This window comes from Sceloporus undulatus, chromosome 9 (assembly GCF_019175285.1).
Source record: "Sceloporus undulatus isolate JIND9_A2432 ecotype Alabama chromosome 9, SceUnd_v1.1, whole genome shotgun sequence".
In the NCBI taxonomy this organism is placed as follows: domain Eukaryota; kingdom Metazoa; phylum Chordata; class Lepidosauria; order Squamata; family Phrynosomatidae; genus Sceloporus; species Sceloporus undulatus.
In genome coordinates, this window is record NC_056530.1 from 26825220 (window position 1) to 26843177 (window position 17958).

General features: G+C 48.0%; 1 protein-coding gene across 22 annotated transcripts in view; it reads right to left on the reverse strand.

Moving 5' to 3' along the window:
- Nucleotides 1–935: 935 nt before the first annotated feature.
- Nucleotides 936–17958, reverse strand: part of NRXN2 (neurexin 2) — a 286100-nt gene continuing 269077 nt past the window's right edge. For 10 of the 22 annotated variants that reach the window (XM_042439692.1, XM_042439697.1, XM_042439694.1 and 7 more), the window contains one exon: nucleotides 937–7505. In XM_042439692.1, the coding sequence (XP_042295626.1) occupies nucleotides 6610–7505 (896 nt within the window). In that variant the 3' untranslated portion in view covers nucleotides 937–6609. Of the gene's footprint in view, nucleotides 7506–17958 lie in introns of all 22 variants that reach the window. The other 12 variants (XM_042439705.1, XM_042439702.1, XM_042439704.1 and 9 more) reach the window with 3 other exon arrangements.

The following is a 17958-nucleotide window of genomic DNA, read 5'->3' on the forward strand; positions in this document are numbered from 1 at the left end:
TTGGTGGCATCTACGGGACCTTCTTTGGGAGGTTGGACATTAAGGCTGAGAAAGTGTGACTGGTTCCTTGCTCCCGTCCTGACTAGAGTGTCTGCCCACGCAAGAATCGACTATGGCCACCTCCTGCTTCAAGACGTCCATTTCTGGACAGAAGAACCAATGCCACATCAAGCCGCCCAACAACGATCTCTCTTCCACACATTCAGAAACACCCACACTTCTCCATTCTACCCTTCTCCAGAAGCTTTCTCCTCCTTATTTTAGGCTTGGAAGCTACTTTGGGCCAGAATTTCTATTTGAGAAATGTTGTCCTCAAACTTTGTCCTCCAGATGTTTTGGACTTTGGCTCCCATAATTGCTGACCGTTGGCCAAGCTGGCTGGGGCTTCCAGGAGTTGAGGTCCAAAACACCTGAAGGACCAAGGTTTGGGAATTGTTGGTCTAGAACAAATGGTCTTCAACCTCTGGCACATGTCCTATTGATGGCACCAGAAAACATTTGGGTGGGATGCATGATTTCATAAAAGCAACCAAGCATTCCTCTCTGTCTCTCTCTCTCAATTCCCATGCTCTCATGCAACTGAATGAACTGAATGAACATCTATTCTAAGATAAAGGACCAGAACATATAACTTTATGGATACTCTGCTACTCGGCTGCCTGTTAGTGAATTACAAAGATGCGTAACAGGACACTGGAAAGGGTATTCCAATGCGCATTGGGCTCTGTTAATGTGCATCAGCACTCCCTAGCTGGCGTCCTGATGCACAATGGGAGCAAGCTTGTTTTCTGCTGCTTCAGAGACTAGGACATGGAAAAATGGATTCGAACGACAGGAAAAGAGATGCCACATCAACATTAGGAAGAACGTCCTGATGGTAAGAGTGGTTCAACAGTGGAAGACGCTGCCTTGGAGTGTGGTGGAGTCTCCTTCTTTGGAGGTTTTTAAACAGAGGCTGGATGGTCGTCTGTCAGGGATGCTTTTATTATGAGTTCCTGCATGGCAAACTGGGGGTTTGCATTAGATGTCCCTTGTGGTCCCTTCCAACTATAACTATAACTATATGTCCCTTTTACAACTATAACTATAACTATTCTATTCAATGCATGATGAGACCGACGCACAATGGGACTGATGTGCATTGGCCCCGATGTACGCCAGTCCCATTGCGCACTGGTGCCATCTTTGGCCTCCCTTATTAGTAACTTAACAGCAGTTATTGGATAAGGACATTACAGCAATGCTCAGTTCTAACTCTTGCAGATGCAACTCCACTTATTAACCCCGCAACAGTTTCCCGGCCAAGAGCTTCCCGTAAATGAGAAGCACAGTGTAGTAACGGCATGTCTGTAAACACAGAAATGTTCTTAGGCAAAACGGGCCTCTTAGTTCTCTAATGGTAGACTCATGGGTGGGCCTTAAGATATGAAAAGTTGGGGAAACCAACAACAACCTTCGATGGAGAAGCGAAAAGCATCAATTGATCGCCACGCCTCTCCAACAACAGCCTTCCCCAACCCAACGACTTCTACACGAGTTGGACTACATCTCCCCTCATCCCCACCCAGCTTGGGTGTTGCAACTAATACATTGGGACACTCTTGGGTTGGGAGAGGGTTTTTAGAAGACTTGGTTTCCCCTAAATAGGTTGTGAAGGTACCACCATCACCACCATCATCTGAACTTTGAAGGACCTGCCCAAGGTGTTTGTATTCCCCAAATAGCTACACCTTGGAGTTCACCAGGACTGAAATATGGAATGGATACATGCGCGCCCTTGATCTCCCATGGGCTGAAATGAAGAAAGCTGGAGGCAACAGAAACATTTGGTTTTGGGTTGCGTGTGGGTTTTTGGGAGAAGGGGATGATATGTGTCGATCGAACCAAGATACTTCCCCGGATATTTGCAATTCAGCCCATCGGTGGCATTCAGAGTTCCCATAAAAGCCCAAAGTAGCTCCTTCAAACTCTGTCTGCCACATCAATGGGCCAAATGTCCTTTGTGAAAGGTTGTCTAAGTTGCGCAAAGGGACAGATATACGTTTGGATGGAAAAGGCGACATTCAAAGAGATGATGACTGAATGTCCTTTATAGCACTGACAAGAGACCGCTAGGCACTGTACACACATAGTCATTTTCTCTCTCTTACACACACACACATGCACACACTCATGCGCAGCAAAGAAAGACATTGGTACTGTGGTTTATTTTGCACCAACATATTATAGCACTTTGATACCACTTTTAACTGGCTCCATTCTATGGAGCCTTGGGGTCTGCGGTTTGGTAAGGACCTAGAGGTCTCTGGCACAAGATCCCAGGATCCCACAGGATGGAGCCATGGCAGTTAAAGAGGTATAGAACTGTTATAATTCTGTAGTGCAGACAAGAAGGGGAAGCGGAGCTTGGACAAGATGGAGAATTGCCACCTCAAAGCATCCATTTTGTGCTTTGTAATATAGAGACTGGCATTGATCTTTGCCAAGCAAGTGGGGCCAGTTGTGCCAAGGCCCTGCTCTGCATACAGCTGGGCTAGTCAAAACTCCTCAGAGAGAAAGGAAATTATTATGTTTTGCCTCTGGCAAAGGACAACATGGCACCCTTCCTCTCCATGCCATGTCCAGGCTATGGCATGGATATGGGGCAGCATGCCCATCACCCCCAAAGGGCAGCAAAGGGAAAAGGTAGGAGAGGTCACATGGCACAGACTGAGAGAAAGAAATGGCTCAGGGAAAACTAGTCAGCAAGTTGAAAGGGTTCTAAAGGCACCTAACTTATAAATGACCTTTGGAAGCAGAATTCAGAAAGCAAAGCACATTTTAAAAATGCAGGTTGAGAAATGCTGCAAATGGTCTCAAGTCCGAAGGGTCCCCCTCCCCTTTTTACTGTATTTCATAGGGTTGGATCCCGACTTTGCCATATTTAGGTTAAGCCTTGCTGGAATTGACGGGATTTTAATCATGACCAATTTGGGCGACATTGATTTGTATTGCAAACACGACCAAATCTGAACCAAATCTGCCGTTCCATACAAGGTAACAAGTCCCACCAGTGCAGTCGTCCCTCCGTATCCAGAGATATTTGAACTATGGATTCAACCATCCACATATTACCTCTGCCCCTTTCTGCTCCCCGTCGCAAAGGAAGAGTGGCCCAAAAGAACAAGACAGAGACCTCGGTTTGCCTAAGATTTGCACAGCATCCCATGCAGATCCAGAAATGTAGACAAGAGATGTAAATGCAACACTTCAATCTGGGATCCACTTCAACCTGGGATCTGCAGTTTAGGGAGGGGCATTTCAGTTTGGTGTCAGGGTTTGAGCATTGGACTGTGACTCTTTCCCCTTAAAAATGTATAAATCTCAGTCTCTCTGTGTTTTGAACGCTCAGGTGGCAAAGCCAAGGTTCTCACTTAGGAAGGAAGGAAGGAAGGAAGGAAGGAAGGAAGGAAGGAAGGAAGGGCGAACTTTTCACGTCTCAAAGGAAGAAACAAGTTATGTTTGCCATTTTCTTTCTGCACTGAGAAACATCCAGATTTTTGGAGTCACACTTGGGGACTTCTTCTGCGCAAAATGGCCACACTGGGTTTTGATGATGATGATACTGGTTCCATGGTGCATTCTGCGCGGAAACCAGCATCATCTCAATTTCTGCATAGAAAATGCTCTTTCCTGCACAAAAAAGGAGGAGGAGGAGGATGCACACTCTTGGCCCTCTCCAAAAATCTGGTGCTGCAGTAAGGGTCAGCTCTGCCTGGCTCCTTCTCTGCACCCCTTTCATGACTCCCAAGCTCTTATCTTTGCAATATCTCTCTGTACACACTCATAACACAAGCACCCAACCTCTCAGACACACTTGCAGGTTGGTGGCAGGTCAATGAATCAATTAATATTCTGCTTTTCATTCATGCAGGACTAAGGTGGCTAAAGACGCCCCTATCGTCTAAGCGAGCTCCAGCTTTGCAATGCCATGCGTGAGACACAGGAGGCCCTGGCACACTAAGGGCACTTGTCAGTGGATTGATGCTTGCCTCCTCTGCGGCCAAGAGGTAAGAGGCACCAGGGGCTCAGAAGCAAAACAGTGGGTCACCCTGCATCCCTATGATGGAAAAATATGCTACTGGCACTTTGCTGCTTTCCAAACTAGAATCCTCTTGCTGCGTTATGCCAGGAGCCCATGGATGCACAATTGGAGCAGTCAACTCATGGTTGCACAATTGCATAACAGTGGTTAGGCAAATTCAAGCAAAAATCCACCAAACAGTGATACCTTTATTGGCCAACTGAAGTGCACAATATATTAGGCAAGGCAGACCAAATCTGCCAGCTCCAAGCCGCTGGTTTCTCCACCGCCGTGGTTCCTTTCGGACTCACAACCTATTTCCTCCTTGCAACCTCCAGTTGTGCAGCATGGTACCAGGATTCCACTCTGCCTCTCCAAAAGCTGCCTCTCGGAGGCATGGACTGAAGATGCGCACGGCAGAAATAATCCAGTTTGACACTTCAATGGCTATGCCTCAATGCCAGGGAACCTTGGGCTTTGGAGTTTGTTATGGCACTGGAGCGCTACAACAGAGAAGACTAAATACTTCACAAAATTACGAATCCTGGACTTCCACGGCATTCAGCCATGGGAACGAAAAGTGGTGTCAAACTGGATTATTTTTTTTGTGTGGATCCAGCCTCCATTTCCCTTCCTCCCTTTCCATGGTGCCAAAAGTCAGAAACCCAGGTGTCCTCCAAGGAACCTTCCTCCCGACCCTCTCTCCCAGGGCTGTACTTAAAACTCTCCATATATTACATATACTTTTTATATCCTTATATATCTTTATCTATAGTCTCTCTCTATATATACCTATATGCATTTATAGATAGATCTCCGTATAGAGTTATCTATGGCTTCCTCTCGGCTTATTAGAATTATTATTATTAATGGAAGAACGAGAAGGCAGCTGCAGAGAAGAAAAGAGGGGAGACATCACAACGACGGCTCACTTGCACATAACGCCCGGGAGACACATTCAGCCCTTCGTGCCCAAATTGGCCCTTTGGGAAACGGCCCATGGATTTAGGACCTTTTTCACGATTGGCATCTGTGCATCCTTTTGTTTTCTTAAAACCCCCCACAAACACACGTCGACAAAGCAAAATGAAATTAAAAGTCGACTCAAGTTGGACATACTTTGAACACAGTTTAAAGAAAAACCACGTAATAGCACCTTGATCCGGGGGAGAGAGAGATATGGGAGGGCATGGAAAGGATTAGAGAATGGTGCACCTGGACCCCTGTAAAAGAAAACCCAAGCAAATTATTTCGTCGCACATCCCCTCCGCACATAGCAAGGCACCCCGAAACCGCTCTCCGTTCCTTGGGCGTCCAACTTTTTTTTGTCTTAAAAAACCAAAAAAACCCTCGATTTTACTCCCTCCCTCTTATTAGTTATTTTATTACAAATGACAAGACAGGATATTGGTTCGCCGTCGGACGCGGGAGCATCCTTCCGGGCCGACAGCGCAAGCAAAACCCACGTTACCTGCTTTATGATATAATTAGTAGTATTTCATTTTAAAAAAACTCGTTTGTTTTTATTCCACACATTTCCAAGACTCCGACACATTGACGAAGAGAGAGCGAGAATAGAGAGAAAGAGAGAGAGAGAAAGAGAAGGGGGGAAATCTTTAGAAAGGAGGGACCCCTTTGCTTGTGATAATTCGGAGAGAATGGGGCGATGGGGAAGGGGGGCGGCCTTCCTCTCCCCCCCCCCGGGTCCTTTTAGGGTTCTGCAGAGAGCAATGGTTTGGGCAGCCTTTTTTTAGGCTCCAGTTTAGGATTCTCCGTTTCGGAGCACAGTGCCGGGGAGCTGCAGGGAATGAGGCAAGAGGAGTGGAGCTCCCCCGTTTTTGTTTTCTTTCCGGATCAAAAAGTACCCCGGCCCCTTGCAAAGAGGGGCGACGGACTCTCGTGCGTCGCACGCGGTACGTCACAACTATGGCCTCATCCGGAAGCCTGGCACCACAATCCCACCCTCCCCGCTTTAATCCTCCTTCTTCCGAGCATCCATCCATCCATCCCTCTCTTCAGGCCAACGCACACGGGGATGGTGACGTGGTGATGGTGGTCGTGCCACTTTTTGTGTGTTTCGTTTCGGTTGGCTTTGCTTCCCTTTCGTTTGCCTAAGGGACAATGACAACGACAATGCCCCTACACAACTCAATCGTCAGGGTGGGACACGGGGGGGAGGTAGGCCCTGTGCACTCATTGCCTTGTTTCAATATATATATATATATATATATATATATATATATATATATATATAATTTCATTATTATTTTTTGCAAGGGAAGGGCAACTAAAGTAAAAGACGGATGACCAAACCAAAGAGGAATGGAGGTTGCCACCAGCTGGCCTCTTTCGTATGAGGAAAGGAAAGGATGCGATCGGGGCGGTGGTCCCCCTTTCCAGAGTTTAGGGGGTGCGGCAGGTCTGGGTGGTGGTGTCACCGTGTGTGTCAGTCGGGTGTCAGTCTCTCAGGCACACGCGGGGATGTAATTTTTTTTGTTTTGGGTGGGTGGGTGGGCGGGAAGGGGAAATAAGGGGGGAAAGGGGGCTCAGACATAATATTCCTTGTCTTTGTTTTTCTTGCTCTTGCTGGGCGTTTTCGTGGCAGCGGCCGGCTTCTCCTTGACCACCGTGCCATTGCTCTGTGCCGAGTTACTGATGTAGTTCCGGCTCTGGTCCACCTGGTAGGAGCCTTCATCCCGGTTGCGGTATTTGTACATGGCATAGAGGAGGATGAGGATGCAGAGGGCAGCCGCCGCCACGATGCCCACCACCATGCCAGTCGTGCTGCTGGACTCCCGGATGACCTCCACTGCTCCAGGGGGTCCTCTTTCCCCGGGGCCGGTCGGGTTCACTGTGGGCAGATTGTGGAAATTGGGGGAAGAGGTTATACCTGGGTACTTAAGCCTGTTTAGCTTGTCAGGTTCAAAGGAGGTGGAGAGTGGGGGGTACTGTTCTGGGTAGGGTTTGAGGGGCTCCCGGTTGTTCATTTTGCCGGCGGGGATGTTACGGACCAGGTTGGGAGAGGTGGTGGAAGTCAGGAGGTCGGGGACGGAGGGCGAAGCCGGCAGTCCTGTCCTAAGGTTGGGGCGGTATCCTTGGGCTTTTTTGGACGCTCCTTCAGGCCGGCCAATTAGGGTCCTATCGGTGACCAGGGGGAAAGTGGTGTAAAAATCTTCGTCGTCGGTAGGGGGGAGGCTGGAGTCGAAGACCTCGCCGGAGGCATAGCCGGAGGCCTCGATCCCCTCTTCGCAGTCACTGTCGTCTTGGTCAGCCAGGCAGGGGGGTCTCGGGTGGGATGGCGGGGAAAGGGTGTCTTTGGTGGTCTCGACTACGGTTAGGAAGGGGCCAAAGGTGGGAGGTGGGGGGATGAATGGAGACCGGGTGGCAATTGGAGGGGTGTCTAGTGAGTCTTCGGTTATTATGGGCAATACTAATTCACCTCCTAGAACAGAGAGAAAAGGGGGAAAGAGACAGAAAGAGGGAAAGCGGGTTAGTCACCTTCGCCGGGACTTCCTCCCTGCGACACAAAGACAACTCAAGCCACGTTTTACAGATAGCCAAAACCCCTCCGTCTCCATCCCTGGCCACTAGCTTTCTCCTCCTCTCGCCTTTGCCAACATATTTATTAGTCTAAGGAAATCATCATAAACCAAAAGAAGAAGAAGAAGAGAAAAAAATAAAATAAAATATAATATATAGATATATAGATATATTAAAAAAAGAATTCCAAAAGTCATTTAATGCGCAAAAAATTAAACAGATAAAACAGCAGAATTAAAGAGCAATAAAACCCTCGCTGGCTGATTTCTCTTCCCATCCTCTTTCGACTAAAACACTAATATCTTTCATCTCTCCTCTCCTCTCTCTATTTTTTCTCTCCTCTCCTCTCCTTTCCTTTCCCTTTCTGCTTGTTTTTGCTTGTTTCTTTGTTTTAAAAAAAAATAAGAGAGCAAACCACGGAATTCAGTCAACTTACATCAACAAATAGGCCGTGTGATATTAGCATGAAGAAAAAAAATTACAAAAAAGAAAACTAGGTAAGAAGGTTTTTTTGGGAGAAAAAACAACGTTTTTCTTTTGCTTTGCTTTAAACATCTTTCTCTGCATCTCGCTTTTTTAATACTGTATTTTAATTTATCGTTTCCCAAAATGTCTCTTTCTCCCTAGAATCATTTCTGTTCTTTTCTTACCACAACTCCATCGTTTGAAACCCCCCCTTCCTCCCTCCGCCCAAAAACAGTCCCGTCGTACCCCTCGGTTTTTATGGGTCCCATGGTCTCCCTGTCCCTGACACCCCTCTCCCATAATGCCAGAACCAAGGATAGTCCCAGAATCGGAAGGATAACCCGCAGATCCACCTCTTTTGTGCTTTCTACATTTAAAGTGTCGGTGATGGCGACGGGAGATGCGCAGGAGACACTGTCTAACTCAGAAAGGGCAATACTGTAGGTTGTTTCTTTTGTGGCCAGGGGAATGGGGCGCCATGCAAAATGGACATGCCAGGTGCCCCCAAAAGCTTTTTGCAACGCTTCTGAGGAACACAGCTTTCCCCTTTTCACCATTTGTAACCCACCGAGGTGTAACTATAGAGGCAGGAACAATTTTCAGTGTTTCACTACATGAAGTATGAGAAATTTGGAGACTGAAGGAAGATTGACTAGGACAGTGATGGCGAACCTATGGCAAGCGTGTCAGAGGTGGCACTCAGAGCCCTCTCTGTGGGCACACACTCTGTCACTCCAGCACAGAGTTCACCAGTTTGTTACTAGAAAGACGGAGGAACGTGGCACTTTGTGACAAATAAGTGGGGTTTGGGTTGCAATTTGGGCACTTGGTCTGTAAAAGGTTCACCATCACTGGACTAGGAGAAGGTTAGCATTCTTATTTGGGGAAGGTAATGCCCTAAGTTTGCCACATAATGCCCTAAGTTTGCCCACTCCATTGGAGCTATAGCCCTGTTATCCCACTGCTCTCCGCACCTGAGCCTGTATCCAACCATCTCCCAGCCTGGATTTGGAGAAGGGCACTTGGCTTTTAAAAGGAAGAGGGAAGACGCCTCTTCCATGGTCAAGTCATGAGGACGGGACGGCCACTTTTCCTGTCTATCTGAAGGCTCATGGCCATGGGCTAGGTGTAGTTGGCCATGTGAAAGGACACACAAGGGACCAGGATGAGGAACCTTCTCAAAAAGGAGGCAAGGAACTCCCTCCCAATGTCCGAAAAAACAAAGACCCACCACCCAATAAATGGCTTGGTGCAAAGTATGTGGCATGGCAAGTGAATTTGTGAAATGCCCAAGACATGTTGAATTTGGGTGAAGTGTGTGTGTGCAAGAGAGAAAGAGATAGAAAGAAGGAGAAAGAGATATGGAGAAAGAGAAAGGTGAGCGAGAGAGAGGGAGAAAGGGAGGGAGGGAGGAAGGAAGGAAGGAAGGAAGGAGAAAGACTTGACTACAGAGACAATTTAGTGCCCCCTGTAGCTATCCCTAGACCCAGCTCCCCCTTTATTATTAACATTTCACAATATCCACAACGACAGTTGTCATTGTCTTTTGACAAAACAACAAAGAAAGGGAAACAAAGGAACTCCGTACGTAACAGATGTCTTATCTGCTAGTTAGAGAATGAATGCTGGATGAAGTCAAACAAGGGCGAGGGCATATGGAAGGAAAATGCCCTTTCCTTGCTGAGCCAGTGTGTTGCCATGGTTTGAGTGCTGGACTGGGATTCTAGGAGATCAGGGTTCGAATCCCTGCCCAGCCCCAGCCATGGAAACCGACTGGGTGATCTTGGATGGGTCACCTTCTTTCAGCCTCAGAGGAAGGCAAAGGCGAACCTCTCCACTGAAGAAATCTCGCCAAGAAAAACTGAGCCAGCATGGTGCAGTGGTTTGAGTGATGGACCATGAACTATGCTATGAGTTCCTGGGATTCATAGACAGAGAAGGCCAAACAGCCCACAAAAACTACAAATCCCAGAATTCCATAGCACTGAGCCACGGCAGCTGAAGCGGTGCCAAACTGCATTATTTTTCCAGTGCAGATAGAACCTCAGTCATTTTGGTTGACAGAGGACACCATTTAGAATCAGGAAAATGAACAATCGCTGCATCTGCACTGCAGAAATAATCCAGTTCAGAGTCAAACCACAAGACCATGTGGGCTCAGTCTGGTGCTGTGACAAACTATGAATTCCAGGATTTCGTAACACTGAGCCGTGGCAGTTAAAGCGGTGTCAAGCTGGATTATTTCTGCAGTGCAGATGAGGCCGATGGCTGGTCTGCATTGCCCTGCCCATCTCCTACATGCCAGTGAGCTGCTCCAATGCAAGGCAAGGGATAAGTAGAGAGAAGGGAGCCCTTGCAAGCATGGATGTTTGCGCATAGGTCCGCTCAGCCCCTTGTCTTTAGAACTGCAACGTTGGTTAAAGGATCCCAGGGAGATGCAGACAGAGGCTGCCCAATTAAGGCCGGCAGGCTAAGCTAGGAGTCCATTAGGAGCCGCTGCCGCTGCCGCCGGCGCAAAAGCATGTAGACACGGCACTGATGTGCTCCTGATAGATAAACCCAGCTATCTAAATGCTAATTCTACCTGTTGGCGGCGGGCTTTGCTCTTGGTGGCTGGCAGGAGGACGGTCCCCAGCCCCCATTCAGCAGCATCTATAAGCCACAGATTTTCCAACACAAGCATTGTCTCTCCGATGCAACGTCCATGCCAGGACGGGCATCTCAAATGGCCTTTCTAGGTTGGTTTTCTGGGGGTGTCTCTGCAGAGACTGGAATTTACCAATTTCATAGAACCGTAGAGTTGGAAGAGACGCCAAGGGCCATCTAACCCAACCCTCTTCTACCATGCAAGAACACACTCTTAAAGCATTTATTCAACACCTGCCTGCTCCAGCAGAAAGGATGCAGAAGGCCTCCTTTATCTTTATTTATTATTTAATATCCTTACTAGCAGCGTTGTTGTTGTGTGCCTTCAAGTACTTTCTGACTTAGGGTCTGCAAAGCCAGCTTGGTGTAGCGGTTTGAGTGTCAGCCTACAACCCTGGAGACCAGGGTTTGTGACGGTCACCCATGGCCAAGTGCGGAATCGAGCCCTGGTCTCCAGAGTCCTAGTCCAATGCTCAAACCAAAAGGCCAGGCTGGCTCTTCTACATCCCTCCACCTTTCCTAGCATTATTATCTTTTCTGATAAGCCCTGCCTTCTTGTGATGTGGCCAAAGCATGGCAGCCTCAATGTTGTCAACTTGGCTTCCAGGGAGATTTCAGCCTTGGTCTTCTGAAGGACCCATTTGTTTGTCTCCTTGGCCGTCCATGGTAAGCACTCTTCTCCAACCCCACATCTCAAAGGAGTTGATTTTTTTTCTATCCACTTTCTTCTCTCTCCAGCTCTCCTATCCATACACAGCAATGGGGAATACAATGGCTTGGACAATCCTCACTTCAGTGTCCAGAGTTGTATCTTTACAACTTCTAGTTCTTTCATGGCTGGCCTTCCCAGCCTTAGCCTCCTTCCGATTTCTCGGCTGCAGCCTCCGTTCTGATCAATGGTTGATCCAAGGTATGGGAACCCTTGGACTATTTCAATTTTCTTGTAATCTGGGGATGAATTCTTGTAAATCTTCTGCGGTTGTGATTTTTGTCTTCGTAATGTTTGGCATTAAGCCCACCTTAAGCATTAAGTGAAATTGCATTTTTAAAAGAACCAACGACAACAACAGCAACAACGAGTGGATTCTGTGTAGCCTGCCAGGCCATCTTAGTTGCAGGCTCCCTGAGTACTGTTGTGTGAATGTCTAGACTCATTTGGCACCCGCTTACAAAGGAGCAGTCAATGCTTTTTGATCATGCGGGAAGCGAAGGAGCCAGCCATAAGCAAGGCACCATCAAAGGAGTTATTGAGGAAGACAGAGGAGGACGAGAGGAAGGCAAAGGCAGTGACTGTTCAGCAAGGGATGCAGATGCTGGTGGTGTCTTCGAGGTTGAGCAGCGAAGGGCCCAGATCTTAGGCCATACCTTCCAACATTTCACAGATGCAAACCAGGACCAACCACAGAGTGTGTGGCCAAAAAGGCAAAATTGCATACACTCCCTCCAATATTTCACAGCAGAAAACCAGGACATAGGAGGCCAAGCAACATCCAAGCATGGTCAAGATGGCAAACGTTTATTAATAAGGAAGAACTGCTGCTGCAGTTTACTTTTGCCTGAACCTACTGGGAAGGGCAGGATTCCTCTTCCTCTCCTCTCCTCTCCTCCTTGAATTAGTGCAAACTGAGTGCAGACATTGCCAGAAACCCCTGGAAAGCTACTTTTGGTTAAGACCATAATGTTGAACCAGATGTACTCCAGGCTCGATTTGGTATAAGGTAGCTTCCACTGACCCTAAAGAAGGCCAGCCCTTTATTCAGACTCTTGAGGACAAGTTTAGCGCTCGTACGGCTGTATTTCACATACAGAAGGCCTTGGTTGAATCCCCCAGTCTCTCTAAGCTGGGACGAAAATAACATCCCTGTCCAAAGCCCTGGATTGCTGTTGCTGCAGACTGCAAAGGGCTAACTTTATCCAGCATGCTGGTTGGGGATTCTGGGAGCTGTGGTCCAAATGCTAACTTTTGCAAGCTGTGGCTTGATGGATCCGAGGTCTGACTTGGCACTGAAGGCCATTTTCTCCATCCACACTAGAAGACTGTCTCAGCCGAAGAGGGTTTTCCCAGCTCTAGCTGAAGGCCCTTGAAAGGGAGACAGACTGCAAAGGGTTAGCCATGTACTTCCACCGTAAAGCAGAACCGGCATTGCATGGGACCCTATTTCCTACTGGATCTCTCCCAGTCTGGAGATGGAATGAGTTCTGTTTGTTCATCTTATCTCAGAAATTTTAGAAACCTCTTGGCCTTCTCCTGGGGAAGGCAAGGGCTGAGCATGGCGCTGCAGAGGAGGGTTCGGTTGCTGCAGAGGCCGGCGTGGAAGAACAGAGCAGAGCTGTCAATGCAAAACGCACAACGCACACAGCCAGACTGCAGGCAGAGGGGGCTCTTGGGGCCGAGAGAGACCACTCAGAAAAGAGAGTCGCTCAGCTGCACAAAGAGGTGGAATGGTCAAGTCACTCCATGCTAGAGCCAAATGGGTGGACTGGACCCACTTGTTTGCCCTGAATTCGCTTCCCAGTTGCAATGCAAAACTGAGGGGCACTTCTCCCCCTGAAGACACCTGCCCTGAGTCTCTCTGCTTTGCACTAGTCAGAAAATGTGTGTGTTGGGATCTCATGGGGTAGATCCCCTGTTTTGCAGGAGAGCTCAAAGAGGAATGAAAGAAGGGTCCACTGGGATTGGCACAAGTGGCACTGGTGGGACCTTTTCATACCCACCAGCACTTCACAGATGAAGACCAGACCAAGCAAACTCATCATGTATAGTCAAGTTATGGGAAAAGTTATTAACAAGAAAGAACAGACAAGGTAGGAAAGGCTGCAGTGGCTTGCTTTTGCCTGAGCCTTCTGGGAAGGGCAAGGTTTCACCCTCTCCTCTCCCTGCGGCTGAGTTAACTAAATGTGTACTACTTTTGGATTTGCTGTTCCCTGGTTTGAAGACTAAATGTGATGAACAAACCATTCTTACTGGAAAGGAGGGTGCAAAGATGTGGGTTTGGAGCAGGTGAACATGCCTTCGTTTCCTTTCCCAATGCAGCCAAGGCCAGCTGTAGACATTGCAAGGCCAGTGCATTTCCTTTCCTTTCCCCTTGCAGCCAAGACCAACCACCTTTAGACATTTGCATTGATCTAAGATGACCGTATTTCCAAATGATGACTATAAGAATATAGATTCATGTGCGGCTAAAGCAGTACGATTGTCTGGCCATTCCTCAGAACAATAGATGGGACTGTTTATCTTTCCAGCCTTGGAATATAAGCCTTTTTTTACAACGATGCAGATGCTTAGCCATTGTTCGTATACCTCCCCCTCTTTCTCCTTTCTTTTCTCTAATGTCTCTGTTTTCTATAATTATATTTGGAATATCCAATAAAAACCCACAATCCGTTGCTTTCTCCTCCTCTGAATTGCCTTCCTCTGCTCACTGGTAAATAGCAGCATTAGCCTCCTGGAGTTTGGCCGTTGCCTGGAGGGGCTTGGAGGTGCAAATGGCTACAGAAAAGTCCCTTGTGCCCCATCCATAAAGAGGCGCACACGTGTATAATAAGCACATCATTACATCCGTGAAAGCCACTGACAAGATTCCAGCCCTTGTCTGCATTTTTTTACAGTCACATCTATACCTATGGATTAGCAGTATATATCCAGCACAAGAGCTGGTGTGATGTAGTGGTTTAAGTGTTGAACTAAGACTCTGGGAGAGCAGGGCTTGAATCCCTACTAAACCATGGAAACCCAATTTAGGCAAACCATGCTCTCTCAGCCTCAGAGGATAGCCATGGCAAGCATCTTCTGCAGAAACATTGCCAAGACAACCTAATAAGGTTGCCTTAGAATCCCATAAGTCGCACACAACAAATGCAGCAGATGCATTGTGAACCTGTGTTCTCTTTTGTCCTTTTCTCCATCGTAGAATCATAGAAGCGTAGATTTGTATTCGATGACGTATTTTTACACTTCAGGATCTTGTTCTCCTTCCGTTAACCTCTGTTTACACACCTACAAAGAAGGCAAGTCGACCGCACTCCAGGATAGTTTTGTCTGTAGCTATTGCTATGCGGCTGGATCCCATTCTACTGAGCTGGAATGAAGAATCGTTTTAATCATGGAGATCAGTCTCAAACCTTGCCCAGTGTGGGAGATAACGCCGGCCTCAGTTCCTACAGAGAAGCCTCCTTGCCCATTGCAGCCAGGCTATTGTTTCCCATTCTGGCTGGCTTGCTTTCCAACCTTCTGTGATGGGGCAGCCCCTGCTGAGCTGATTGCAATGGCAGATTCTGATTCCAAGACATCCCTTCCCTTCCTGCCGCCTCCTCTCCTTGCTAATCCCAGTAGCCACCAAGTGCTAAGATCTGAGGAGATCACAGCCAGAACTGATATGGCTGCAGGCGTAAAATAGATAGCAGGGGAAGGCGAGGGAAGGAGCAGCGAAGAGACAGGGAAGGAAGGAAGGCGCCTGGCTGAGTCAAGGAGTCCCCAAACAAAGGAGCCCTTTCAGCCGTGGCACCGGGGAAGGCGGCTTCTGGGCAGCGCACCTGGAGAAAACAGCTTCTGGAGCACAGATGGGCACAGCTGCGGAGGAGAAAGCGGTATTTTGGCAGCTTGAAACAGGCACTAAAGGAAGGTTTCTAAAAATGGCTGCATTCATTCAAGGCAGGCCGTTTTGCAACAGGGTGGGCAAATGGTAAGAGAGGATGGGGGCATGCCATCATCCGTGGGCAAATTCATATCCGTGATCTCCTTCTAATCTTTGGTGGAATCTCTTTTTTGGTCAGTTTAATCCGTTCATTCATCTCCTATCTCTGGATGAGCAGATAAGAAGCTGGCTCCTCTTCTGTGTATATATCTTTATTAAATTTTCACCAATTATTATATATACAAGTCAACAAAGTTTCCAATACAATCATTGCTCCTCTTCTACATGGCATCCCTTTGGATATTTAAAGATGGCTACTGCGTCACCTCTCAGATTTTGTCAGCATGGGTGACATATCCCATGTCCTGCTGATACGATGCAGAACCAAAACCCAGAACTGGGTCTGGACTAACCAACAAAATGCCCGCCTGAGTCTTAACAAATAATACATGGAAAAGATGCGCTCTTGCCCTGAGATGTCTCCTCTTGCCCTGAGAACTGGAGAAGAGGCTCTAGGCTCCAAGATCTGGGAACTCCAGTAGCCATGAGGAGGGAGGCGATGTGGGATCTGTAGTCCTCTGAAAGTAACCTTCCCAAACTCTGCTCTTCCAAGAGGAAAGGAATGGTAGTCGCAACCTCTTCCCAGTTGGAACAAGACCTAATCCCAAACTTCTCAAAGGCTCTGTGTAGTACCGAACCTGGCATGCAACAGTAGGGTAGAAATAAAGCTCTGCCGCGGAACAATAGATGCTGCAGGTGTTTCATAGCGGAGGAAGAACCTTCAGGTCTTTCAGCCAGGAGGGAGCCAGACTTTCTTCCCAGCTGGGGACCAAACCTAGCAGACTCCCCAGCTGGCAAACAGCTTGTTTAGGATGGAACGGCGCATGGGGACCCACCAGGAAAGGATCAAGTGGTGGCCTTAAGACCAAGAATTCAAGTAGTCTAGCAGCTGGGAAAGCGGCGGAAAACAGGCAGCTAACCAAAAGTTCGCTCCCCATCGTAGGGCTGAGGGCAGGGGCTCACAGGTTTTGAGGTTTCCGCAGCCAAGCAGGTGATGCCGTGCTCCTATCTCATGGAGTGCCTTAGTCTAAAAGCCTCACGCATGTGTTCCTTCAAGTTGCTGGTTGTCCTATGGCGACCCCGTGAATTTTGTAGGGTTTTCTCAGGCAAGGAACCCTCTGAGGTAGATTTGCCCATTCCTTCCTTTGAAATATTGCCTACAGCACATGCGATTCCTTGGTGGTCTCCCATCCAAGGACTAACCAGGGCTGACCCTTGTGTCGCTTCCAAGACCAGATGGGATTCAGTGCCTTTAGGACAATTAGTTCCCTTAAGTCCCTTCTATGAGTTTATGTGCCTTCAAGTTGCAGGTTTCTTATGGCGACCCCATAAATTTTGTAGGGTTTTCTTAGGCAAGGAATGCCCAGAGGTGCATTTTCCCATTCCCTCCTGGTCACTCTCTCTCAGCCTCAGAGGCTGGCCATGGCAAACCCCCTCGGAAGAAACTTGCCAAGAAAAACCTACGACAGCTTCGCCTTGGCGTCACTATAAGCCAAAAATGACTTGGATGAACACAGCAACAACAATAAGAAGCTCTTATGGGTTTCGAGCAAGGCTTCTGCTCCCGCAAGTGGCGATAGCAGGGCATGAAATGGGACTTTTTGCACCCAAGACAAGTGCTTTGCTACAGGGCTCCAGTCTTTCCCTGCCAGTATCTCCTTCTCCTTTGCCCAAATAATGTTCTTTCCAAAAAGCAGCACCAGATGCTCTATGCAGGCAGGTGGGAGAGGAGCATGAACATCAACCCGCATTTAGACTCAAAAGCATCACTCCCCCAGCACTTTTCCTTGTTTAATTCCAACTCCGCCAAATGCATTTACGGCACTTGCGCACAAACAGAAATAACATCCTCTCGCCCCCAAATAAAAATAAAATGCATCCATTTTATGAAGTTTCAGACTTCAGGGCGATGGGAGGCTGAGATAAGCGCCTTTGTTTTCTGGGGCATTGCAAAAATAATAAAAAAAGACCTTTCAGACTTCAGAGGCTCTGAGTTTTTCGTTTGATGTCGCACTTTTGGCTCCGCCACACAGAGCCCCTTCCAGACCGATGGAATATATTTTTGGGGCTGGCGGAGGGGGGAAAGAGAGCAAAGAAACGGTGCTTACAAGGACCTCCTCGTTCCGCTAGAGAGACAGGTGAGTATATCACACAGGGCTTTTTGGAGCTCAGATCCGGGGGGACTGCAGGTCCACAGTGCGAATTCACGTTATAACGTGAATGTGTTATCAGATGAGATTCCTTTCTATGGCTCCAGTGACCCCCTGTGACCTATCACATCATCCCTTGCCTTCTCCTGCATCCGAACCCTGGCTCCAGTGACCTCCTGTGACCTAGCTCATCATCCCCTGACTGTTCCTTCAGCCCAATGAAAGATGACAGCTAAGGAGGGGGCAGGGAAGGAGGACAGCGTCCAGAGCCCCTGCCGAGCATGTACAAGGATCCCAATTCGAATCGTTGAATCTGCATGGTATGCACCGGTGTGGTAATACAATGTGCACTCACTCCACTTTGCATGAATCCGCATCACGTGACTTGCCTTGGATTCCT